The sequence below is a fragment of the Poecilia formosa genome, unplaced genomic scaffold, assembly GCF_000485575.1.
Source record: "Poecilia formosa unplaced genomic scaffold, Poecilia_formosa-5.1.2 Scaffold170, whole genome shotgun sequence".
Lineage (NCBI taxonomy): Eukaryota > Metazoa > Chordata > Actinopteri > Cyprinodontiformes > Poeciliidae > Poecilia > Poecilia formosa.
Window position 1 is genome coordinate 1,358,852 of NW_006800109.1, and position 25,816 is coordinate 1,384,667.

A 25,816-nucleotide genomic window follows, 5' to 3' on the forward strand; every position below is an offset into this window, starting at 1 on the left:
AGTTAGAGGAAAGAGGGAGAAATGGGACGATTTAACCCTTCAAAATAAAGCAGATCGTCCATAGCTGTTGATATAGTAATTTTATGTAAATGTAAAATAAGCCCTGGTTCAGTATGTGGACGTACAATAGGTTGGTATTTATGGTATTATTATCTTTTATTTTTTATATCGGTTTCTATTGTTTGTGCACCTATTTTACCACACTTTTGGTTTAATTGGTGTGGTATGAAATTCAAATTTTATTAGAAACTAATTTTCAGTTTTGTTGTCACAATTTTTAAGGCTGCCCTTAATGATTTTAAAAAGGGATTATTTGTAAATGTTTTAATTTTTTTTTTTTTTGTTATGATGGTGTCAGGTTTTTTTTATTATTATTTTGTTATGAATGTTATGTAAGCTCTGTGTACAAATACCAGATTCTTAATTATAGGGAATTTTCTGGTGAAATAAAGGTTAGAACAAATAATAAGATGAACTTGTCTTGTTTAAAATCAATCGTCGAAAGGTGAATTTAATTTTAACCATGCTTTTATTATGAAAATACTGGCCGGATATGATTGGGGATACATCGATTAGCTTCCTTATACTTTAAATCCTACTTGCTAACAGACACTGGGTGACAACAATGTTCATTTGCAGTTAATCATTTTCCTTAAATGGAATATGGCACTACCGTTTTAACGGTTTCCCCGTTTCTTCGTGTCGCCGCGGGGTTATTTTACCGACATTCTCCGTGGAAACTCGGCGTTGGGGCGACGCTAACCGGTTAGCCCAGGGTTTCCGCCTCAGCTCGCCGGAGGCTGTTCTGTTGTTCCGCGCATTCTTCGACCACCTAACCGCTAAAACAGGTTTAATAACAGTTAAACGGAACTCGATCGCTCCATCAGTCTCAAATTTAACATTCTAGAAATTTAGCAACATGTCTTTAAAATGAGGACTTGTCGTTAGCAGTTGTTTTTTAACCACCATCGCTGCCTCTTTTGTTTTGACAAAGGAAGGAAGAGCAGCTGAATTTCTTCTTTTTTTATTTATTTCTTTACCACTCCACCCCACTTCAGGTGGGGGAGCCAGCTCCATTTCTCCCCCAGCCTCTGACCTCCATGGCTCCGCACAAGCAGAGCTCCTCAGGTGGAGGCCACCACCATGTGGGTTTCGGTTCTGGAGGAAAAACCAACGGGTTGTACCAGCCGCCCTCCGCCGCAGCCAAGAAGCCCAACATGCAACTGATTCAGGCCGACCACGAGTTGTTCCTGCAGGCCTTCGAGAGTGAGTCCCAACTGTCACCGAGCTGCATGTGTAAAGATGCACATCTGAAGGCCTATTTTAGCAATACAGGAAGTTACTCTGGCCATGCAGTTGTAAAGATGAGGGGAGCAGCGAATGTCAATCCTCTACCACTAAATCTTTAATATTAATCGGTAATAAATGGCTTAAATAAGCATCTGTTCCAAATCAAAGGGTAGTTCACAGTTTAGTTCATTAAAACACAGGTGTCATAATTGAGAAGACAAAAATGTCCATATTTTTGGGGTGCGTTTCAGGCTAAATCAGATCCCCTAGACTGGTCAAAAATAAACAGGATTATTTTTAAGAATATTTTAAAATCATAAAAAATTTTTGGTTTGTGAAAAGTTTTTTATTTGCATAAAAACTGAGAGATAAACAGTGTTTTTTCTGTTTAGGCAACTCGATGGAATCCAAATTTGGAACTGGATAACCGTTTAATCAAGATCTGTGAAAATGTCGTTATATTTGTAAAATCACATTTGGTATTTGAATGAGTTTTTGGGTAACTACGCCAATCTGGATAGGATCCAAACTGAAAACCAGTCACACCCAGACTGGTCAAACCTGAATGAAATTACTGTTTTAGGCTGTTTTCGATCTGTGAAACTTAACTTTATGTATAAAAACACAAAAAATTGGGATTTGAACAAGATCAGACTATTTTTAAGTCTTACACCCAGATCATTATACTTTATACTGTTTGTGAAAATCTTAAAAAGCTCACTTTTACTGTCTTATTTTACACTTGAAACACCTAAGATTTGGAATATGTTGCATAAAATTAAATTCTAAATAATTATGTGGGTTTCAGACGCCAAAACAAAATTTTTAGTTGAAAACTACTTTATTTTTATGTCTGATCTTAAACAAATCTGTGATCTAAAGGTTCTGTAATGATCCTAAAATGTAATGGTTTTCTGAATGTTATATAATTTGATGCAGCATCACAAGAACTAACTTGCAGAGTAAAACTGCTTGAATGTCTCATTTAACTTTATTGCAGATGCCTTTGTTGCTTTTTTATTACATTGAACTTGTTCCACATTACAGTCTTTGATTTAATAGCTTTTACATCTCTTATTTTCCTTTCCAAGGTGGATTAGATAAATCAGCTTCACTTCCCCCTGAGAGAAATCATAGATGATTTTAAAAGATCGCTTATCAAAGTTTTCACTTTTTAAAACGATGGATTTCAGTCTAAATTCAGTGGTGTTCAAATCTGCACAACATTCAAAACTTTTTTGCAACATAGAATAATCCAGTTTGCCCACTTTCTGTAGTCAAGTTTTACTCGATCTAAAGTGATTTAAAATGCTGGGAAACTGGAGTTTTAATGATATTTTTAAAAGCAGAATAATCCGTTTTTGGTAGTAACAGTTTGAGGGCTTCAGATTTGGAGCTTGAGCTCATCCAGTGTAATCCAGATTCCTAGAAAGCGTTGATCTGCTGAGTTCCAGCTCAACGAGTTGTTTGGTTTCTGCTTAAATGTGTCTGAATGCTTTGTAAACGGCGCAGCTTCCAGTTCATTTGCGTCATCCATTCGACAATACTGATCTGCTTTATTTGTCTCTCTCATCATCCTTTATTCTAATCTCTGTTTGGACGGCCGTCTTCATCTACAGGGCAGTTCCTGATCTGGTTCTTTTATGTCTAGATTACCCAGAAGCACCCGGGAAGCTCTCATCTTTGTTTTTGAGATGCATTCCTCAGGTCTGCTTGTAATGAACCTTAGACATGTTTACTGTTTAATAATTCAGGAGCATTTTTATTGGATTGATTTGAATCGATTCATCATCTTTCAGGTTTTATGTCTTCATTGCTTCTGCTTGTGACGGACATGACGTTCATGTAGAAGAGATGTTTGATCTCAGTGAATCTTTTTCTGGTTAAATAAAGTTTGATAAATAAAATGGTGTTCAAAATGTGGATCAAACTTTGTCTTCTTCTTAGCGGAGCTGATCCAGAGTGTCGACGCATCCTTAAAATGTCTCCTAAATTCATGCATCCAAAATTAAGGCATTAAAATGTCTTAAATTTATTAAAACATGTAAGTTGGCCTTAAATATTAACACAGGTCTTAAATTTTGTCTATTCAAGCTTGCATATTTTATATAGTTTAATATTCTCGTGAGACTTGCTGTCAGGCTAAAGTTTGAGTCGCCAGTTGGTTGGTTGAAGTTCATCTTCGCTCTGTGCATTATGGGTAAAAAAGGTTCGTCTCTACTATATAAAATATACGATTTGATTTTGAGCTTTTCTGTCGTGATACAGGTCTTGAATTTCATTCATAAATGTCTTAGAAAGTCTTAAGTTGGTGAAAGCTGCATAAAGTCTGTGATCATTAAAAGTTGTTTTAATAAACTTTTAATGTTTATTTCTGATGTTTCCTGCAGACTTTTTCAACCTAAATGACTTGTAATGCTAACATGTTTGTTTGCAGAGCCGACACAAATCTACAGATTCCTCCGCACAAGAAACTTGATAGCTGTGAGTTCTGCCTTTCCTTCCAAGCTTCATTACCTGGAGAGCTGGAGAAGACAATTATTAACAACACATGTTTTTCTCTGCTTGTTGCCTTCCAGCCTATATTCCTGCACAGGACGCTCACTTACATGTCCCACAGAAACTCCAGGAGTAACACCAGAAGGTAAGATGTTTGCAGATGGTTTTTTAAAGCAGGTCAACTGTTATCTCGGGTGAAAGTAGACCGACATGGCGGCAGCTGGAGGTGGATGGGGACCAGTAAGATCAGTTAGGAGAAGGAGCGTTTTTCAGTTGGGGCTGTTTTGCATGCAGATCGTGCTGATACATGTGTAGTTTGTAGTTTGTGGTTTGCTGCAGTGAAAGGCTGTGAGGTTACAGATGGTGCGGCGCTGGGATGTCGGGGTGCAGAGCTTCTGGGTGAAAAGTGAGCTCAGTTGGTGTAAAACATGTGGCTTAGTGAAGTTTTTTTTTCTTTTGGTGACGTTAGAGGGTGAAGTGTTAGTGATCTGAAACTCCTCGGTTTCCTGAGGTGAGCAGAAGCTGTTAAAATATTCAGCTAGATATCGCTTCACAGCACAAATATTGTTCTTTTACTCACTGAAAACTTCTGGAGTTCATTTATTTAAAAAAAAGTAAAAACTTTGCCTAAAATGTATTTCCTGAGGCAGCACTGAGACAGATTACACAGCTTACCTTCAGGCTCCTAATTATGGGATTCAGGTGTTTGGATGCAGGATAGTGCCTTGTGCAAAATGTTGTTTTTATTCTTATCATACTTTGTAATTGTTCTGGTCTCTCACATAACGGTGCGTTTAATCCTCAATTACAGTCAGACAAATATTTATCGTCTTGTTTTAAATGCATATACATTGAAGGTTATTTTGTTTTCCAATGGGAGATTTGAAAGTCAGGATCTTCCTGTTAATCCTGCAGCTGAAGATCTGAACAGTGTTTAAATAGTTTAAATATTTAGGATTTTTAATTGATTCTTTGTCTTTTACTTCCTGTTTTGATGTGTTGATGTCTGCAGTCTGTATGGTGGCATTTTATTCATGCATGTTTCTCTTAAATGTTTGTTTGAAACTGTTCATCAGTGAGATTTATAACAGGTTTTCATTTGCTGTGAATGTTCTGTAATCTCTGAGTGCTGCTGCCCGAATTCGCTTGTTGGAGGTTTTTAATCTCAATGGGATTTTCTTTGGTAAAATAAAATGCAACGTAAAGTTCATAAAAGTCAGTATTACCCGATACCTCCCCTTTTAAAACATTACTTAGTTCGGCTGATGCTGATATATTGTGCACCTCTAATTGAAAACATTTGTTATGTGGGGTAATATACCGGCATCGACTGATATTAGTAATTTTGTAACATATTTTCGTTCCGTTGAGTAAAAGTTACCATAATGGAGGATAAGTTTGACGGACCAGTGTTTGGGTTGGTGTCCAGTTTTCATCCTGGAGCCGTTTCTGTTGCCCAGCGCTGTGCTGAGTCTCTGCAGCTGTTTCCAGTTACTCTGCTTCTTACTGGAGTTTCTGCTCAGGTTAAAGTTTTATGTGAGACCACTGGAATCTTTACCAACGGCTGCAAACCGATAATAAATCAGACATGGAGATTATTTGAGCCAGACGCTCCACTGACTTTAAAGCAGCAGATTGAAACCGAGAAAATGAAGGAAACATTTTGGGATCAGAACTAAAAAACGAGTCATAACTTTACATGATTTTAACACGTTATTGTTCAGCACCATAACATCAGTATTTACACAGAAAAGGCTGTGGAAAAGTTGAGTCAGTATTGAATGAACTAAATAAACAGGAAGTGCAGCTCAACGTTTTATTGTCCTTGACTTTTTTAAAAATGTTAAGTCAGACATTTTTGAAGTTTTAAAGGTGAAAATCTTTCTTTAAAAACGGGAAGCTGGTTTTATTTTATTAAAGATACAGAAATGTAACAGATTAGCATTGAATAAATCAAATATATTTATTAACAGAGGCGTCGTTTCTCAATAATCTTCAACAGGTAATTATAATAAATTATTAAAAATATAATAAACATGCTTCCTCCTCTTTTATTAAGCTCCGGCTTTGAACCCAGAACTGAGACAAAATGGTTTTCAAAAAATGTGTAAAAGACTGTAAATGCATCATAATGGGAACCAGCTGCACCAGTTAATTAGTAAACATCTGAAAAAAACCAATGGAAAAAGAGTTAAATTGTTAATATAACAATCATTTGCCAAATTGCTCAACTTTGTATATTTTTAATGTTTTATGTTGTTGTTTATCCGTCTTCCACATTATGACGTGTGAAAAAGGTCTTGATCCCAGCGGATTAAGTAAATGTTTGTTACGTTTTGCTCTTTCAGAAAAGAAAAGCTTCGTTCAGGGTGTTTGTTGGTGAACTAAATTTAAATAATAATTCTGTTTTTACAGGAAAACCTCCAGGGTAGACAATCTGTTGTTCAAAGTGGAAAAGATGAGAGGAGAGCAGGAGACCCTCAGGTAAATGCTGCTAATTTCACAGAAACCTCCAGATAACAGAGAATCTACGGAGCTAAATTGGTCTCAAAAAGATTCACAAAGCGAACAACAAGATTTATAAGTCTGCAACATAATTTAGAAATGTGTAAAACGGGATGAATAAAAACGTACATCAACATTCACGTGTGTGTAAACAGTTTCTCAAATTTGCACAAATCAGCTTGAATGTTCTTCTGACTTTTAAGACTTTGTTACAGCAAGGGATTCACAAACAAGATGGTGCGTTCAAGGCAGAAGAAAAGCTCTGATATCTGAGCATTAACCAGATTTATTGGAAATGCAGCCCAAAACCTTTGTTCTAAAGACATGCACTTACATTAAGTTATTAGATTCTAAGCTGCACTGCTGAAATATACTGAGTTAAATGGGAAAGTTCTTTCTCTGGAAAAAAAAAAATCCTATAACCTAACGAGAGCAGCAGCGTCACCTTGTGGCAGCAGTTTAGCCTCCATCGGGGGACGTCGTACGCACACAGCAAGTTAATGTGCACTTAGAAAAGAAAAACGTTGACAGCATTCACCAAAGGGAAAAACGAGAAAAATCTTGTAATTCCACAGCTGGCATTTTTAATGCGTGATTTATTTATACTTGTGCAGTTGGAAACTGTAAATTTATGCTGCATTGTGTAACATAGTTGTGAATTATGTTCCCTTACAAATCTTGTATGCTTTGTGAATCTTTTTGAGACTAATTTAGCTCCATAAGAACTCGTCTTATTGCACTTTTCTCTTCCTGCAGTTTGGCCTCCAATCTGCAGCTCACCTTCACTGGTTTCTTCCATGCAGCTGGTGAGTTTTTGTCGCTCTCTGGTGCGTTTCATTGGCTGATTTCCTGCACTGCCTTCCTGTTTAATTCAGTGTTTTCTTTGCTTGTCTTGTTTTTGTTCAGGTAAATCATCTCAGGACAGTGAGAATGAACAGAGCTCGGTTTCTCTGGAGGTCCTGCTGGTCAAAGTCTGCCACAAGAAGAGGAAGGTGTGTGTTGAGGAGCAGGATGATCATTGATTATATATTACTGGATTAGACAGCTACTATTAGCCAGTATAGTTAGCGACGTTCTCCTCCATTACTATACATTGAGTCATTTTGACAAAACCAGACTGTTCCAGCAGGAATCTCACAGAAAACGGCCGCATCGCCTTCATTTCTTATCCGATTTCTGTAAAACATGGCTTAAGTTAAAGGTGAGAAAAGCATAAAATATGTGTGGAAATTAATCTATAAACTGTTTTTGGTTTCTGTCAAAGTGCAAGAAAGGACTAAGCAAATTTAATTTATATTGGTAATTAAAAAAAAAAAAAACACAGGCGAACAACTTTTAACCAGTCGCATCCTGATTTCTTGTCGCTTTCTGTGTCTGCGTTATTCTACCTGAAGACCCGTTGCCGTGGCAACCGGCTGACAACAGCTCCACTAGCCGACAGAGCAGAGATTACGTCCAAGGGCATCAGGAACATCAACACCAATAAAAACATGCAAACGTTTCCCACACCAAATCACACAACATTCATTACAGTTTAAAGTTTTCAGGCTTGACGTTTATTTTGTGATTATTAAAAAATCGCGTGAATATTAGCAGTTTTTGATTCGCTAATTTTAACACCTCGTCTACTGATGATCTGTTAGAGTTGGTTATATTTTAATGTTAACTGAACTGAGAAACACCAAATCCTGCAGCACGTCTACATGTTAAGCTTGTCAAAGTCAAGCTAGCGTAGCTCGCCTACTTCCAACTTTCTCAGTATTTAAATTTGATGCCTTTGGATGTTATCCAGCTGTAGTAGTGTTGGCAATAGTAAAACATTGCGTCTCTTTTTCAGGTTCTTTGTGTGGTTTTGTAGTTTTCTCTGTGCGTAGCGAAGTCACATGACGTGACATGATGGGGTCGATGCTTCCAGGTGTAGCTGAGGTTTCCTCTCTGCTTTCCAGGATGTCAGCTGTCCAGTGAAGCAGGTCCTGGCAGGGAAGAAGCAGGTCCCTCTGAACCCAGACACCGGTGCTGGAGTCCAGGTCAAACTGGGCTCCTTCCCCACCTTACTGGTTCCCAGCAGCGACTTTGAACCCAGTAACTCGCACATGGTCAAGTCCTACTCTCTGCTCTTCAGAGTGTCGCGGCCCGGCTGCTCCAGAGGCCAGATCCACGGGCTGAGCAACGGAGAGAACCACCACAGAGGAGGTAGGCCGAGGGAAAACGAGACGCATCTTCACAGATTTGGGTGTTTTTATTCAGTACTGTTGTTTTTTAAGAATCCAGTTTATTGTATGTTTTCGGCAGTTACAGTGAAATCCTTCTAAATGATTGATTTGCAGCAAGTGTCTCTTAGTAACTTTGGCTAAAAATGAAAAAAGACGTTACTAGTTTGTGTGTGTGTTATTTGCACAATTGTTTCAAAGTCCTGCTACTGATAATAATTTGATTTTGCCGTGTTAAAAGATGAAATATTTCTATTAACTATTATCTCTAAAACTTATACCAATTCCATCCCACAGAAAAACAGAGCCATCCTCTTCCTGCTAAATATTATCTTTATTTGAAATCCTAAAAATAGAAATAAAGTGGTGGATCTTTAAAAATGACAAATGTCCTGTAATAGGTATTTATTGAAAATTATAAGTGGGATATTTAAACGAGTTTTATTTGGCTGACCTGAGAATAAAAATGTCTCGAAGCTGTAAAAGTTGCAGACCTCTGTTCTAGATTGATTTGGCTTTTTATTTTGAACTCAGAAATGATTGAGAGAGCGTGTAAAACCTCAGAGATATTTTAACACTTTTTATCTCACCACCTTTTGAAGTGATGAAGACGTTCGCCTTGTTTCTGGTTGAGATTTTTCAGAGGAATCCGTCAACAGGAAGAGGAGGAGCTCGTCTCTCAGAGAGGAGGGAGAAACCACGTTTGTGGCTCAGATGACGGTCTTTGATAAAAACAGGTGAAAACTCGCACAAAGCATCACCTTCTGAAGCAGAAAAAGCCGCGTGGCGGTTTGGTGACGCAGGAACCAGAGGTGAGAGCTGATGCTTGTTGCAGGCGTCTGCAGCTGCTGGACGGGGAGTACGAGGTGTCCATGCAGGAGATGGAGGAGTGTCCCGTCGGGAAGAAGAGAGCGACCTGGGAGACCATCTTGGATGGGAAGGTAGGACATGTGCACAAGTCCCAGAGATTAGCTCCAACACGATGCAATCTAATGTTAAAACTATATTTTTAATAGTAACATTTAAAAGAGACCCAGTTGTGGCATGGAGACTTAGAAAACCGGCACTGTACAGAGGGATCAGAAGCTGTTTTGATTGAGTCCTCTGTGTCAATTTATTGAACCTGGAAATCAAGACAATCACATTTCTGGCAGCAGTCAGATGATGTTTATTCCTCCTGCCCAAAGACTGCAAGTCTCCCTTTTTTACACATAATCAGTGCAGATTTTTACTCGTAAGGTTTTCTCTGCATTAATGTCAAAACTTTTATTAGGACACCATTGAGTTAGTTTTCTCACAACATGCCGTCTGGCCCTGAAGTCTGCTAATGCTAATGCTACATGTGCTGCATGGAAGGGAAGGTATAACACTGACTTGGAACCAGACACCAACTTTATGCTCACAAACGACATCCAGCTCAGCGGTCTGGCTGTTGACTCCCCGCTTGAGCTGCACCGCTTCTCTGAGCTTTGGGTTTTTGTTAACTGAAATAAATGAAAATGGTAATTGATGGTATAAAAACTATAATTAGAATTATATTGTCCGTCTATAAAACTAAAACATGCTAAAATTATATATATAATGTCCTTCAATTTTATGTTTATGAATATATTTATTAGCCTTTTGAACTGATGTGAAATTAGATTTTTTTTTCTTTTCATTACACACGTAGTTTGTTGTTTATTGGCAAATTACGGCGCTAAACTCACACCAGTCTGCAAAAATAGGGATAATTAAATCCAATTTTTGAAAATAGTATGTTCTGTTGAGTAATAATTACCCAGCCGATGTAAACGTAATCACAATGTGTTAACCTTTTTGAATTAACCAAAGTTAAAATTAAAACTACTACTATAAGTAATAAAAACCAAAACTAAACAATATTTAACTAATAAAAACGAGCAAATACTCTCTAAAAATGAGCTAAAACTAACTGAATTAGACAAACAAACACTAAGCTGTAGTGAAAATCCTAAATCCTGACTCAAACATGTCCGTTCTCAACTGAGGGTTTTATTTCCACCAGAAAAATAAATTATTTATGTTTCATATTTTTCTGGTTGCTGGCTATAAAATGTGATTTTTGGCCTTTTTAATTGCACAGAAACAGCAAATAGTGTCAACACTCTCTCTCTCTGTCCAGCGTTTGCCTCCGTTTGAGAGTTTCTCTCAGGGTCCGACTCTGCAGTTCACCCTGCGTTGGACCACCGACCCGTCTGATTGCTCCACGGCGCCCGTTGCCAAACCTCTGGCCACCCGCAACTCTGACACCAACCAGGACAGCCGGCCGAGCCAGAGGGCCACGCAGGCCCAGGGTGAGGAAACCCGGCACCGAGTTTCAGCTCTGATCCGGTGACCCGGCTGCAGCGTGACGCTGTCTGTCCTCTGACCTCCAGCTGTTAAAGAGTCCACGCATGCAGACATGCAGACCAGGAGGGAGCAGATCTCAGCGGAGCCTCGACAGAAGCTACGCATCTTGTATCAGGTGAGAGCGGTTTCCCAACGTTTTTCAGGACAACTTAACCGTTTAACAGCAAACACTCACGGATCATTTAATCTGGATTGCGATATATCATTATAATGTTCCAAAAACAATACAAGTTCAGCAACTCACACAAACTGAAAAATATTCCCCAACCTCAGGTTGATGAGGACGGTTAGAGGCTCAGCTGGAGCTGCTCCTGGTGGCGTCTCTTGAACCTGGCTCAAACCCGATGTTGTTCTTCTTCTGTAGTTCCAGTACAACAACAACACGCGGCAGCAGACGGAGGCCAGAGACGACCTGCACTGCCCCTGGTGCACGCTGAACTGCAGGAAGCTGTACAGTCTGCTGAAACACCTCAAGCTGTCGCACTCACGCTTCATCTTCAACTACGTGGTGAGACCGAATGTCCCAGAGCTAAAAACCTGATCTGGGTCGTACTGAACCGCCTCGGCCGGCGGTTTTCTGAACCCTGCGCTTCTTCCAGCCTCATCCCAAAGGAGCGAAGATCGAGGTTTCCATCAATAACTGCTACGACGGCTCGTACGCAGGAAACCCTCAGGACGTCCACCACCAGCCCGGCTTCGCCTTCAGCCGGAACGGCCCCGTCAAGAGGACCGTGGTCACACACGTCCTGGTCTGCAGGTAAGCCCCGCCCCCCACTTCCTGTTCACCCACTTCCTGCCGGGTTCAGCGTTCACCCGCCGTCTCCGTCCCACAGACCCAAACGGACGAAGCCGAGTCTGTCCGAGTTCCTGGAGCCGGAGGACGGCGACCGGGAGCAGCACCAACGGATGTACATCAGCGGACACAACCGGCTGTACTTCCACAGCGACAGCTGCCTGCCGATGAGGGCGCAGGAGATGGAGGTGGACAGCGAGGACGAGCGCGACCCCGACTGGCTGCGGGAGAAAACCGCCAAGGTGGGTCACGCCCTGCAGCCGGCACCGCTCTGCGACTGCTGACCGGGTGAGCCCAGCTGTTCAAGAATGACGCAAAGGCGGCCCGTTCAGCAGACGCAGAGGGAGACTTTAAAAAAATAAAATAAAATAATCAGGGGAAAATTACTACAGAAATAATCTTCTCAAAAGTTAAACACAACACAAAACATTTGCCGTTTTATAACCAAGCTTTTATAACGGGTAGATAAAAGTTAATCTGGAGACTTTTACTGAAAAGCCAACTTTGCTTCACCCAAATCAACTTTTATTTAACTCAATAAATAAAAGCTGATTTCATACCAAAGTTTCTTCCGGTCACTGTGACGGATTTTGCTGTCCAAGAAGTTACTGCAATAATAATAATAATGTAGTTTTGAGTTACGATGGCAAAGCCTTTCACAGATCACTTTGATTTCTAATGAACATTTAACACTGGAACCGGAAAACGTTTTAAATATCCAAAATAACAAACAAACAAAATGAATTATGAATTCTCTAAAAAAAAAAAAGGCTAAATGATGTCAAAGCACCAGACTGAAGACTTCTGTCGTTTGGTTTTTAGTAGAAAAAACAATCATGAAATTATGACCTTGTTTTAAGTTATCAATCAATAAAGTTTATTTGTGTTTCACGTTTCTACAACCAGGCAGTTCAAAGTGCTTTACATCATAAAAACACAAATACAAACGCCATAAAGCCAAAACTGAGAAAACTAAAAACAGACATTACATTTTGAGGGACATCAGTTGAATCATCGATGCAGATCAAATAAGTTGATCAACGTTTCATGTATTATGTTCAAAATAAACTCTAACCAGGTGCGTTTTAGTTTGGATTTTAAGGAACTCTTTGTTGTCTAGAAGTTTGTTTCCGTTTCACCAGATTCATTTAAACATTTCCAATCCTTCTGCTGTTGGCCAAGAAAGCCAGGAAACAAACCTGTACGTGACTTTCTGCTGTGAACAGTTTGGTTTCTGTTGACTGTGTTCTAACGTTTCCAGATTGGCGTGACAAGAATCACGCCAGAGCGAGTGAAGAAAGCGTGGACGTTTCTGCTGCTGGTCTGTTAACGTCTGATTAAACCCCCGGATTCCACCGGTTACTCCTGCAATGTGCCGGAAAACTCAGGGAGACTGCAGACAGACTGCTTCTCTCTTTAAGCAAAGCTATGAGGAGTCAGAGGGGAAGTGGTTGAACGAATTTAGAAATGTGAAATCAGGGTGTTCGTTTTAAGGTCCTGCTTCCGGTGGAGTCCCGGGGTTACAGCCGGTTCATATGTGACCCAGAGTGGGTGGTTTATGTACTTTAACCCCAGAAACTGGAGGTAAACGTTTATGTTCTTGATTTGGTTCGTCCCAGAGACGTGTCTGACCAATCCGACGATGATCTTTTCATTTCAACTCTGACCAAATTTAATCTGTCAGATAAAATTTCGACCTTTTTTATAGGAATTAAAAGAAAAAGTTCTCCGTATCCAACATGAACCCACAGGTCGTCTGACTGGTTTGCTCTTCCCTGCAGCAAATCGAGGAGTTCACCGACGTCAACGAGGGCGAGAAGGAGATCATGAAGCTGTGGAACCTCCACGTCATGAAGCACGGGTGTGTAGCGGTTCAGTTCTGCAGCAAGCCTGGTTCTGTTCTGCAGCAGGCCTGGTTCTGTTCTGCAGCAGGCCTGGTTCTGTTCTGCAGCAGGCCTGGTTCTGTTCTGCAGCAGGCCTGGTTCTGCAGCAGGCCCGGTTCTGCAGCAGGCCCGGTTCTGCAGCAGACCCGGTTCTGTTCTGCAGCAGGCCCGGTTCTGTCTCTCTTCATTAAAGGTTGAAGGAAACGTCGGCGCCAGTCGTTTAAACCAGACCCTCTCGGTTATAAGGTGACAGTCTCCTCCTGCTGTAGCTAAGAGGTACAGACCAAACCTGAACAAACGATCCTCGATGTAAATTAGAGGTGGGCATTTATCATAAAACATTTATGGTAAGAATTTGATTTGTTTGTTCAGAAATTCAGGTTAGTGATGTTTAATAAGATAATACCGAGTGTTATCTGAAAACTCATTTTTTTACTGTTTTCTGTTAATTCCAGTAGAACATGACTGTTAGATTAATTGGTCTGTCTGAATTGCCCATCTAGTTTGACTGCTCTACGATTAATAACTGGACTTGTATCCATCCCTACATCCGGAACAATCCTTCCAACGTAAACGAATGTTTTCCGTTTGTTTTCTTCCAGTTTTATTTCCAACAACCAAATGAACGAGGCCTGGCTGCTGCTCACGACTGTTAGATTAATTCTTCTGAGTTTTTCGTCTAGTTTGTATCTGTTGGGTCATGAACTGGACTTATATTGACCCCTACGTTCTGGCGCATCTTCCCGATGTAAACAAATGTTTTCTGTTTTCCTTCCAGTTTTATCGCCGACAACCAGATGAACGAGGCCTGCCTGGTGTTCGCCGAGCAAAACGCCGCCGCCATCGTGGAGCACAGCCTGTGCCGCAACTTCCTGCTGCACCTGATCAGCATGCACGACTTCAACCTGATCAGCACGCTGACCATCGACCGCGCCATGGCCAGGCTCCGCCTCCTGCAGAGCCAGAAGACGAGGAGGGACAAAGGCCAGGAAGAGGAAGACGAAGAGGAGGAGGAGGACTGGGAGACGGCCATGGAGTCCCAGCCGGAGCCGGATCCTGATCCCGATCCAGACACGGCCGAGTTTAAGCCCTGCAGCGAGGAGAGCCGAAACGGGCAGCAGTAAGAGGAAGAGGAGGAAACCAAATGTTGAGCAGCAGAACCCTGAAATGGACAATCAAAGGCCCGAATCCGTGAAAACAGGAAGGAAGACCCAAAGCGTCAATGAGACCAGAACCTCCAGATCGTCAGGATTTTGGTTTGGATGTTTTTGGGGGTTTTTACCTCTGAGATTCAAAGGTGCTACAACTTTCCACGGAGGAAAATGCAACAACTTCAGCCTGAATCTGTGCTTCTTCAACCAAACTTTAATCTTCCAGCAGCTTATTTACAGACGTCACATGCTTTAATATTTTTGTTTTCAGTCAGCAGTTAAGGGATCAATCAATCATTTCTTAATCTTTTTTTTCCAGACGCGTTTTAAACTCGTCATGTTTTCTCTGGGTCTCGGTTTTTATCCAGTTTAAAAATCCTGCCAGAGCTTCTGACTCTGCAGATAAAGAAACTGATCCTGGATATGCTGAAACAGCAGATTCCTGGTTTCATCACTGGTGCTAAACGTATTTTATTCCTCAGAAACGACCTGCCGACTGTCTCACAGCGCCACCTACTGCCAGCACTCAGATTTTCAGTTTCCTTAGGACCATTTTAGCGACTGAAGCAGCCTCTGGTTTGTAGTTTGAAGCCGTTAACCTGCAGTTTCCTGTACAAACAAGGTGCTCTTTCTTCCTCTGGATGCTGCAGGTCGAACCGATTAGCTTTTGCTTTTTCTCTGAATTAGTTTGGGAACCTGGAGCAGAATTTAGTTTCCGGACCAAAGGAGATTCAGTCACTTCTCATTTCCCGTTTTGCTACTTCTTTTTTTGTTTTCTTTTCTTTTCTTTCTTTGCATCCAGAGCCTCCTTGATGAGCGCAGGCCGGACTTTGACGCTGCCTTACTTTATCTGCTCCGTCCGAACAGAACCGGCTCCCCGGTGCAGACGACCCAGAGCTGATGAGTCCGTTTGTTTGGTTTTTGACTGGATCTTTTTATTTCTTCACAACACCAGCAGCATTTTGCACAAGATGGGAGGAGCCATGTCTAATAATAATAATATTAATATTAATTAAAAAAGAAAGATAAGACTGGTCTTAAATAATGCTGTAAAAAACCAGCTTGACGATATAAACTGAGTCAAAATGGTTTTCTAATAAAGTAATAATGTGAAGAAAATCGTCTGTTTGGATTTTAATTATTTTCAGGTTAAATGCCTGCTTTCCTCTTTGAGTTTTAGTTCTTCTACTTTACCACTAGGAGGAGGTAAGAATTGACAACAGGAAATTGGAAACTTAAATATTTTCTCCTTTTGACTTTTTTTCGGTAAGGAAACTATCAGAGTGAAGCTTTCAAGAAAATATTGGCACAAATGAAAGTATTTAAATATTTTTAATTCACTCAATTGTTCAATCCACAAAATGTGTCCCTGCCAAACTTTTTCCTTCCACTGAACTTTCTGTCAATGTTTTGTATGTTTTCTGTTTACACTATCAAACCTAAAGTTTTCCATTCATAAACTAAACTTGTTAGCAGTAAGCTAGCAAACTAATTGAAGTTAAAATGTAGTTTTTTTTATTTAAGATGTAAATTCCACATTTGCATGAAACCAGAAATTTATTTTCAAGTAGCACAAAATGAACAGCAGAAAGTTTTTTTATTTTTTTTATTGATCCAAAGTGTGAACACCGATGCAATGCACAGTTTTGACCACGAGGTGTCGCCATTTCACCTTCCTCCCGTACAGAGGGAAGTTTTGTTTTTCATTTCTGAGGTTCTGTTGGTTGATTTCAGGACATTTGTACCATCAACTGAACCCGTTTCCGGCTCCAGTTGTCCTCAGCGAGGATAAAGAAAACATCCACAGATAAATTAGGATTTTAGGCAACTGGAAAAAGTTCGTTTGTTGTCATCCAGCATCGAAGCCTTCCTATGGTTCAGTCCCAGACGTGTGCAGGATCCTCATTTAAACTGCTACATGTGAGTACAAGTACACATAAATACAACACACTTTTTTTTCTTTGACCTACAGATTGAGAAAGAGGTTTAAGAAATTCACAGAAAAAGATCAGACTGAGGTGAATGAACTACGGTGGCGATATGAACCCGGTGGTGTGAATACTGTCGGGATTGTCACAAAAGTCGTAATTCATGGATATTTTATGCTTTTAAGAACCAGTTTGGCATTTTTCTCCAACTCTATAGAGGGACAAAAAGGCAAAAGACATTTTAACGTGAAGGTTTTTGGCTCAAAAATCAGCGTCAGGTGAACGAGCTCCACAGTCTGAAATTAACACGACAGTTTCACTCCTAGATTAATAGAAAACATATTTTCTCAAAGCTCATTATTCTGGCATTCAAGATGCTTTAGAAGCAAAGATTAATTTAGTGAAAAATGTAACTGCTGCTTTTAGGTGGCAAAGAGTGTGTGCGACATTCACAGTGAGCAAAATTATTTAAAACATCCCTCGAGCTGTGAAGCTGCTTCTGTGGTAAAACTAATTAATTGCATAGATTAATATACTTTTAAAAAGTCTCAACAAAACCTGTAAACAACAACAACCCACTCAGTGAGAAGGATCTGGAATAAAATAACAGAAAAATCACCGCTGCAACTACAAAGTCATCAGGACAGACCTAATTTCTCAGATAAATCAGCATTTCTTCACGTACAATGAAACTAAATTTCTGCTCCACTTAAATCTTTATCAGTTGTTTTTCTCTATTAATCAATTTTCTAAGGCGGTTCTGTGATTAAAACGAGAAGAGGAAGCGCAGAGCATCCGACTTGTTCAAATCTTGGGATTGCGTCCTTCGTTCACCACGAACACCAGAATGGAGACGCTGCGAAATTCCCGCCCTTCCCTCTGCGCATGTCAGGTCGCCTAGCAACCGTGACGTGTTAAATCAGCATTTCTTCACATACAATGAAACTCTAGATTTCGCCATTTCACCGAAGTGTTTTTTTCTGTTGAAGTTTTTCTTTTAATGTAATCCTTTTGAATTAATTCAATTATAATTAAACATGTCTATGCAAATTACAACAGCTCAACCGGTTTGTGATTACAATTTTTGTACAGACAACTTTTAATACTAATATAAAAAATAAAAGGTAGTAAAAAAAAAAAACGTAACTTTTCTCCTACTTTGTGAACCACAAAAAAATTCATGTGAAAGTAAACTGAACTCTTCTGCTTAGTATGTCAACATAAAAAAATGTAAAAATGAATTAGAAAATGCATACTGAATTTCCCCACTTTGTAGGCCCCAAAAAATCATAAATTAAAATTTTATAATAAAAAATAAAACTGATTGCGTTGCTTTGACCTTCAAATGTGGCTTTCAAAGGACGCAGCCCCTAAATTTGGACTTTAACCTCAGGAGGAGTTCAGACTCATCTGGATAAACTGTAAAATGGAGCCGAGGGAGAATAAAAACACACTTTTTCCTCCAATTCATCATGGGATCCCTCAGGGCTGATTATTAGGCCCACTACAATTCCCCCTTTCATGAGTCAGATTACCTCTCAGCAAAGGTAATAAATACGTGAGTTAAATTTCTCTTTATAGGCTCCCTGATGCATTCTTTCTTTAAATCAGATTTTAACCAGCTAAGACAAAAAGCAAATAAAATGTAAGATTACTAAAAGCTGTCACAGGGCTTCATTGCTTTCGTTTTTAAGTACTTGTTTAGAAATGTGCTTAAACTGCTGCTACAGTGAAAAGTTTTATTGAATTTCATTTGAAGGAAACCTGCAGATCCAAGCAAACATGTTTGATAGTCAGCCGCGTTGTCATGATGGTCATGATCAAAAGACAAATATTCCTTTGTTTTTTTCCCCTGAAAACTTTGTTGGATGGTGGAAAGTTGCGTTGCAGGTAGCGGTGGCAATCGGAGGATTAATTTTCCTAAAACACGAGAACTTTCCAGCCAGAGTGGACGAAGGAGCAGCCGAAGAAGAGGCAGTCCACCGCCTGGTCCACCAGCCAGTCGAACACCACCTCCCGGTTCCCGGAGCCGATCGTCACTCGCAGCTTAAAATGGCCGCCCTCGCTCAGGTTGTTGTTGCTGACGGGTAGCAGATTGACCACCTCCATGTCAAAGGTCACGGCCGAGCCCACGGTGATGGCCGGAAGCTGATTGGTCATCTCTTTGCCGTTGACGAAAACGGCGCCTGGAGGGCAGAAACATGAAAGATCTGTAACTGGTGGGGGACTTTGCAGCAATAAATCTTTTATAATAAGTAAATAATATTTCCTGACTCCAGTTCTCTATAAATCAGGGTTCATACATTTTTCTACAGTAATATTCAAGCTAGGTTTTCAAACTTTGCCAGCAGAATTTAGCTAGAAAAGCGTTTCAATTCACCATCATATGATTTTTATTACTGTACTATCTTTACTATCTTTTTATGTTAGTAGTTACATTCCACAACAGAGACAAGGTAAACTACAATATAACTAAATGCTGAGTTATGAAATGTCTCATCAATAACATTTAATAAGTATATTTTTACTTATTATACTTGCATAATAAGCATTAGTATTGGCGATACTGGCTCTATATTTACTTGGCATCATATTGATACCAAAATATGCCTATCAGACACCTCTGCTAAACGGTGTTTAACTAATAATAGCTAGCAAAACCCCCCGTAAAACCATAATGAAAAACCCAGAACCATTGCAGCCCTGGCAGTTTTTTCTTGTAGGGTGTTTGTAAAGTGAGCGAACCGTTGGTGGAGATGCAGACAGCTTGGTCTCTCTGCAGCGACTCGTCTCCGCTCTGAGTGTCGATGCAAACTCCCAGGCTGTCCAGCCGATCCATCTGGCCAGCTGCAGAGATCCTGTAAGCACAAACAGGCTGGTTATAAAAGCTAAAAAATATTCTTTCTACCTGCCGATCACAGCTGCGCTGTAAGGGGGTGGAAACATTTTCATTAACAAAATGAATCCTTGATCTTCGACACAGAAAAATCATTAATAAACAACTCAAAGTGATTCATATTCTTTTTTTTAATCGCTCTGTGTCCGATAAGCTGCACACAAAGTTGTTGCCATAGCAACTGACTGACAACAGCCCCCTAGTGTATCAGGATTCAACACCAAAAAACACACAGAGAACAAAACATTCAATCTGTTACAGTTTTATGTTTTCAGGCTTGATGTTTATATTGTGATTATTAATTAGCGATCGCTGTGGTAGATTAGCTACAACTGCTATTAGTTAATCTGACACAGCGTTGGTAGATTAGCTAACTGAAACATCTGCTCTACAGAGGATCTGTCAACGTTGGTACTGGTCGCCTTTTTTTCTAACAGACCCAAAACACAGAATTATGCAGCACATCTACATGTTAAGATTGTCAAAGTCAAGCTAGCATAACTGACCTGATGCCCTCTTAGTCACTAGTTTTTTTTTTATTAAAATTGTTTTCCTGACCTCGTTATCTCGTTGTTGTAGTGTTGACAATTAGCGTAACGTGTACATTTAATATTTAGCATGTTATGTTGACAAGTTGGCAGCTGAAACCAATGATGGTCATCGTTAGCAAGCAGTTTTTTGCACATGTGACGTCGCGCTGTAACATTTCTATAGAGCAACATTCTGCAGCGCTACGATGTGTTTGTGTGTGACGTACTTGAAGGTGAGTGTCTGGCCGCAGAAGTAGGTGGGGGCGTTGGAGTACAGGACGGCGCAGCGGCTCTGGGCGGAGTCGTTACGCAGGGCGATGTTCTTCCTGCTGCTGAGGATGTAGCCCTCGGTCCCCGAACGCCACTCTGCAGAAAAACAACAGATCCAACCTGGGCCTCTGGACGCTACTGCGGTATTTAACACTCGTCTGTCAGCAGCAGGTCAGCGGCAGGTTTACTTCCCTAATCGGACCAATGGTCAGCTACGCAGCAGAACAGTTTGGGTTTCCTTCACCCAACATGTTGACTAGACTTCCTCCAGTTAGTAAAACTAAAAGCTTCAAAGCATTTTTCTCTTAATTTCTTGATTTTCAGTTTGCAGAAGAGAAGAAAACGTCACGTGTACGTTTTCCAACTGACGTATCAGGAACAACTGATCACAGTTCCTGATCAACTGTGAGAGTCGATCAGGAACGTTTTGTTTGTAAAGCGTCGTTACAGTTCAGTCACTGCTGCCCCCTGCTGGTTTAAAACTGAACTGATTTAACTGAGAAGCAGAAGAAACAAAAGAAGAATTTAAATTTGGGATTCGGATGGACTGCGACAGACTGGCGACCTGTCCAGGATGTACCCCGCCTCTCGCCCGGAACGTTAGCTGGAGATAGGCACCAGCACCCCTCCCGACCCCACTGAGGGACAAGGGTGTTCAGAAAATGGATGGATGGATGGATTCGGATGGATGGATGATTCAGTTCAGAATCATCACAGCAGTGGCACTATAACTCAGAGCGTCTGTCCATCCTTCCCTTTCTCCAAATGAGAACCGGGTCAGAACCGGAGCCCCGTACCGTGCGGAGCCAGGGTGGTGTAGCCCGTCTGCGGGACGCTCCAGGGGCTCCACTCAGTGCGGCCCTCGCCCCGGGCGCTGACCCGGAACAGGTGGTCCGAGTGCGGGTCCAGATGCAGAACCAGGAACTCGCAGTCCCGGCCGATGTAGGCGTCCTCGTACTGGCTCCCCCCGCTGCCCGACCGCCGGTACTGCAGCCGGTAATCTGCAGCAGCAAAGTCCTCATCCACCTGCAAATCAGGACGTACAGATATTAAAAAAAATAAAAATCAGTTTCACATTGAAAAGTTTTTTATTTTTCTGGAGCGTTGCCATGCCGACCTTGCACCAGCGGACCAGGATGCCGCCCGGCCGCTCCTGTAGCTCCTCTATCTGGACGGGCGGATGGGAGGAGACGGCGCCGTGGCGGGACACTTTGTCCCTCAGCAGGTTGAGGACGGAGTCGTCCAGTTGGGCCGAAACAAACGGGACGTCCACCAGAGCCGGGACCTCGGGAAGGCTGGAAAACACACAGAAATCAGCTGCAGCAATGCCGGATCGATGCCGCAGCGGCGCAGAGCGTTTTCTCCACTACCTGTCCAGCTGGATGTGCATGGCTTTCTTCGTGAAGCTGCCCAGTTTGTCCTCCTTCTCTCCCAGACCGCAGCGCAGAGCAGCTTCTCCTGCAGACAGTCATTATAATCATGAACACATAAAAATAAACAAGCAAAACTGTCCTCCAAAAAAAGGGCTAGTTAAGACCGAAGCACCAGACTGAAGCATTTTATCATCCAGTTTTTGGTAGAAGGAGAAAAACGATAAATCATGCAAATGGAAATTACTGGGGTCGTTTCATTGTATCATGGGGTTAATTGATTGATTGATTAACTGTTTGAATCAAACCCACCCTCTCTCAGCAGCTCGTCGGCCTGCCCCACGCCGTGCTCGATGAGGCTCTGGCAGTCGTCCAGAGGCTTGATGCTGTCGGCCTCGATGGCGTCGACCTCGGCCAGCAGGCCGGCCAGCCGCTCCGACAGCAAGCGGCCGGCCGCCGCCTGCAGTTCCGTGAAGTGCCTCTTGAGGGCCTCGCGAGCCTGGCCGGAGCTGCCCCGGATCTGAGGAAGAGGACGCCACATGTAGTCACATCATGGCATTTCAATCAGGCCTGGAGGGACTTTGACTAGGACATTGGAACATTTAAACCATTGAGTGAAAGCTGAAGTTGCTTCTCTAGTAAATGCTGATATTTTTCCCCACTTTGGCTCTGTGCTAAGATGTATCTAAACTAGCGATGAATCGATTAATCGTGATGAATCGTCAACTAATTTACCAATCGATTAATTATTAACTGGAGTATACAGTCTCAAAAAAGACCAATTTTTGATATACATGATACTAGAATGAAATGCAGTTTTACCAGAACAAAAGTCAAATGAGAAGAAAGTCACAATATTATTTATGTAAAGTAATGAATTTACATTCACTTAATGAATACTTTTATTGCAAAATACATATTTTAATGTATTTGTAACACAGGCATCACTATCTACAATAACTCAATTTGACTTAATATGACTTACACAACATTTATTTTCTCTTTGGGATCAATAAAGTATTTTTTAATTTCAATATGTGTAAAAAAAAAAAGGAAAAATCTGCAGAAGGTGGCAATTTTTTAATACGGTGAATTAAATAATATTTAAAAATTAAATTAATTCCATTAATTTTTCAGTAAAAGTATTTCATTTTGTATTTAGTAGTTAATAAAAAATATTCATTGCAGGGTCAGATTAATTTTTTATTTTTTTAAAATTAAGTAATTTTTATTAATTCTTCAATTGTTTTTTAAAAATTAATTTTATTATTCTAATTTTATTTCTTATTTTTATTTATCTATAATCATATCTGAATTGGACATGCAGCTAAAATCCCAGCCTGTTACACCAGTAGCTGGTCAGGAAGTCGAAGAGTAAACCATGTTTCAGTTCCTCTTGTTCACACACACACGCACACACACACACACGCACACGCATGCACACACACACACACACATAGAGAGAGCGAAGTCGGAGGGATTTCACAACGCGAGCAGAGACAGGAAGCGGAAGTCTGATTGACAGCAGCAGATAAAACATGGAGGCCGTGACAGAAAGTGGAAACACACACCGACTTTTTCCAGAAAACTTTGTCAGACAATGCAGGAATAGTTTTCCAAAAATGTTTGGACTCCTCCTCCTGCGATGGAGCTGATAAGATTGTCCTGGATCCCAAACATCCTGCTATCTCCTGCAAGCCCCACTCTCACTGCGGGTTTGTGTTTCCTGCTGTCTGTGTCATGGGAACGCTGGGAACGTTGGGACACAAACTGGGATCACATGAATCATTCGTCTGCAGGCTTCGAGGTTATCTTCTCCCTACATGTCCTCACATGCTGCTGAAACCCTTATTTTCCAGGTTTTTCCTCCAACAGCAGCAGAAAAACAAGCCAATAAAAAACTTCATTGATCCAACAGAGAAATTTAATCTTGAAAGAATTTATCTCCAGTAGCAGTCAGTGCTGCAACAAATCTGAAGAGGCCTCTGACTAAAGCTTTTGTAAACAGCTGTATCAGTTGCTAGCAGCTCTGCTAATCCACCTCCTTTGCTTGTGCTGCTTGTCTTTAAATCTCTGTCTGTCCGTACGATTAGAGACGTTGGAGTTGGGGATAAGAGACAGGTTGAACTTCTCCCTCTCTGCTCTGCTTTCTGTGAACCCTCCATTTCACCTCCTCTGGGATTTGGGGTCAAAGTTCAGGTACTATTCAAGCTTTTGAGATGAACCTAGTTGTAGATAATGCGTCGCCACGGTTACGCATCATAACAACTGTCTAAAAGTTAAAATAGAAGAATAATTCTCCAAAACAGCAACAATTTAACCAGCAAATTGATTAACCAATCAGAACAGAGCAGATCCGACTACTGCCACCACGGTGGTGCTGTGCTACGTGCTACATGCTACATGCTAATCTGCTCCCCAGAAGCTGCTTGATACAGACTTTTTAAAGTAAAAAAAAAGCGGAAACTTTTAAAATTATTTTATACATTTTTTTAATATTTATTTAATTTAGTACATTTTTGTAATAAAAAATATGGAAAAATATATTTTTAAAATGTCTAATTTTAATTTTAAAAATAATACTAAAGATGGAGATTTTATGCAACATCAACGATAATTGATTTTAAATATTCAGACTTTTTGCATTTTCTTGCAAGTTCCACATTTATCTGGTGATTTTTACCCAAAAACCGACTTTGCTGCACCCAGATCTGCTTATGATTAATTTATTAGAAAGAGCGATCAAAATCCTGACTTAATTGGTGTCAGAAATTATCAAATGTTGTTCCATTTTTTCCAACTGATAACAAGAATATTTGCTATATAATATAAAATGTTTGTTTTCTGCAAACATCAGGACTGGTTTGTCTTTAACCTTTGAGTTTGGAGCAGACATGCTTCTTGTTTCTCGTTTTTCTTCCTGTCATCTCTCCTCTCAGCTGCTCAGCAGAAACAGGAAATGGCTGCATTGTTTACTAGTGAGCAGCTGGACGCTAAAACTCAACAGCAGGGGAAGGAAGAGATCCAGCAGAAAACCGACTCCTGAGAAAACTCTGGGATCGGCCTGCAGGGGTCGGAACGGGTCCAGACTTTCCTTTAGCTTCACTGTGACTTTTAGTTTCACTAATCAGTTAGTTTTATTAGTTTTTAGAGTGTGTTGGCTAGCTTTTATTAGTTATTATTAGCAAAAATATAGTTTAGTTTTAGTTTAGTTAAATATTGTTTAGTTGTAGTTTAGTTTCTAATAGTTAAGTATTGCTTAGTTTTAGTTTTTATTAGTTGAATATTTTGTTTTCTCCTAATTATTTAAAATTAGGAGAATAAAAAATCAATTTCGTATTGGTTTGAAGGGCTAATAAATAGATTCATAAACACAAAACCAAAGGATGTTATGTCTATAATTTCAGTATACTTTAGTTTTAGTTTAATTGCACCATGTAGTTACAGTTACTTAATATTTCTCCATTAATTACTGCTTTTTTATTCATTTCAATTAAGGAAAATGTTTTCTGAATTTCAGTTTTTGTTAGTTTGAGCTGTGATGACGTTGGGCAGCCGGCGGCGGCTCTCACCCCAGGGCGTAAACACGGGGAGGGCGGTACCTGTTTGCGCGCCTGGTTGAGGCCCTGCAGCCGCTGCTGCAGCTCGCTGCGGTAGTTCTGCGCCGCCTCGATGCTCTCCTTCGCCTCCTGCAGCAGCAAGTCCACCTCCACAGACATCCTCCCGCCTCCTGACGGAGAAAAACAGATTTTTATTAAAAACGGAAAAACAATGGAGCCAGGAGAGAGAAAACGGCAGAGCGACGTCGGTGAGAGGAGAGCAGCAAAATGTCAGACAGCAGATCTGATTGTCCAGAATAACCGGTTTCATATTCGCTGCATTTCTGACTGCATTGCTGTTGTGACTGCATGACCACAGGAACAGAGAGACAATGGAGGAGCAGAAAACTGAGACTGTTTCTACCATAATATTAAAACAGCTGGAAGATTACAACAAAACGATCACTAGAATAACAACAAAACACTGGAATAACAACAAAACACTGGAATAACAACAAAACACTGGAATAACAACAAAACACTGGAATAACAACAAAACACTGGAATAACAACAAAACACTG

At 40.6% G+C, this 25,816-nt stretch overlaps 2 protein-coding genes across 2 annotated transcripts in view; one reads left to right on the forward strand and one right to left on the reverse strand.

The window, feature by feature from the left end:
• Positions 1–554: 554 nt before the first annotated feature.
• LOC103146910 (polycomb protein suz12-A-like) lies at positions 555–15,820 on the forward strand. The gene is made up of 16 exons (XM_007565016.2): positions 555–1,266; positions 3,728–3,774; positions 3,870–3,934; positions 6,205–6,273; positions 7,051–7,100; positions 7,201–7,286; positions 8,241–8,487; positions 9,139–9,241; positions 9,340–9,445; positions 10,648–10,819; positions 10,901–10,989; positions 11,239–11,382; positions 11,474–11,631; positions 11,708–11,909; positions 13,449–13,528; positions 14,329–15,820. The coding sequence occupies exons 1-16, from the start codon at positions 1,101–1,103 to the stop codon at positions 14,672–14,674; spliced, it is 2,130 nt and encodes a 709-aa protein (XP_007565078.1). The 5' UTR covers positions 555–1,100; the 3' UTR covers positions 14,675–15,820.
• A 468-nt stretch (positions 15,821–16,288) lies between these two features.
• crlf3 (cytokine receptor-like factor 3) overlaps positions 16,289–25,816 on the reverse strand; it is a 13,810-nt gene continuing 4,282 nt past the window's right edge. The window contains exons 2-9 of the mRNA XM_007565018.2: positions 25,298–25,425; positions 22,008–22,215; positions 21,696–21,783; positions 21,443–21,620; positions 21,123–21,351; positions 20,283–20,421; positions 19,375–19,487; positions 16,289–18,815 (exon numbers count right to left, since the gene is read on the reverse strand). Coding sequence (XP_007565080.1) covers positions 18,550–18,815; positions 19,375–19,487; positions 20,283–20,421; positions 21,123–21,351; positions 21,443–21,620; positions 21,696–21,783; positions 22,008–22,215; positions 25,298–25,414 — 1,338 coding nt within the window. The 5' untranslated portion in view covers positions 25,415–25,425 and the 3' untranslated portion in view covers positions 16,289–18,549. The remainder of the gene's footprint in view (positions 18,816–19,374; positions 19,488–20,282; positions 20,422–21,122; positions 21,352–21,442; positions 21,621–21,695; positions 21,784–22,007; positions 22,216–25,297; positions 25,426–25,816) is intronic.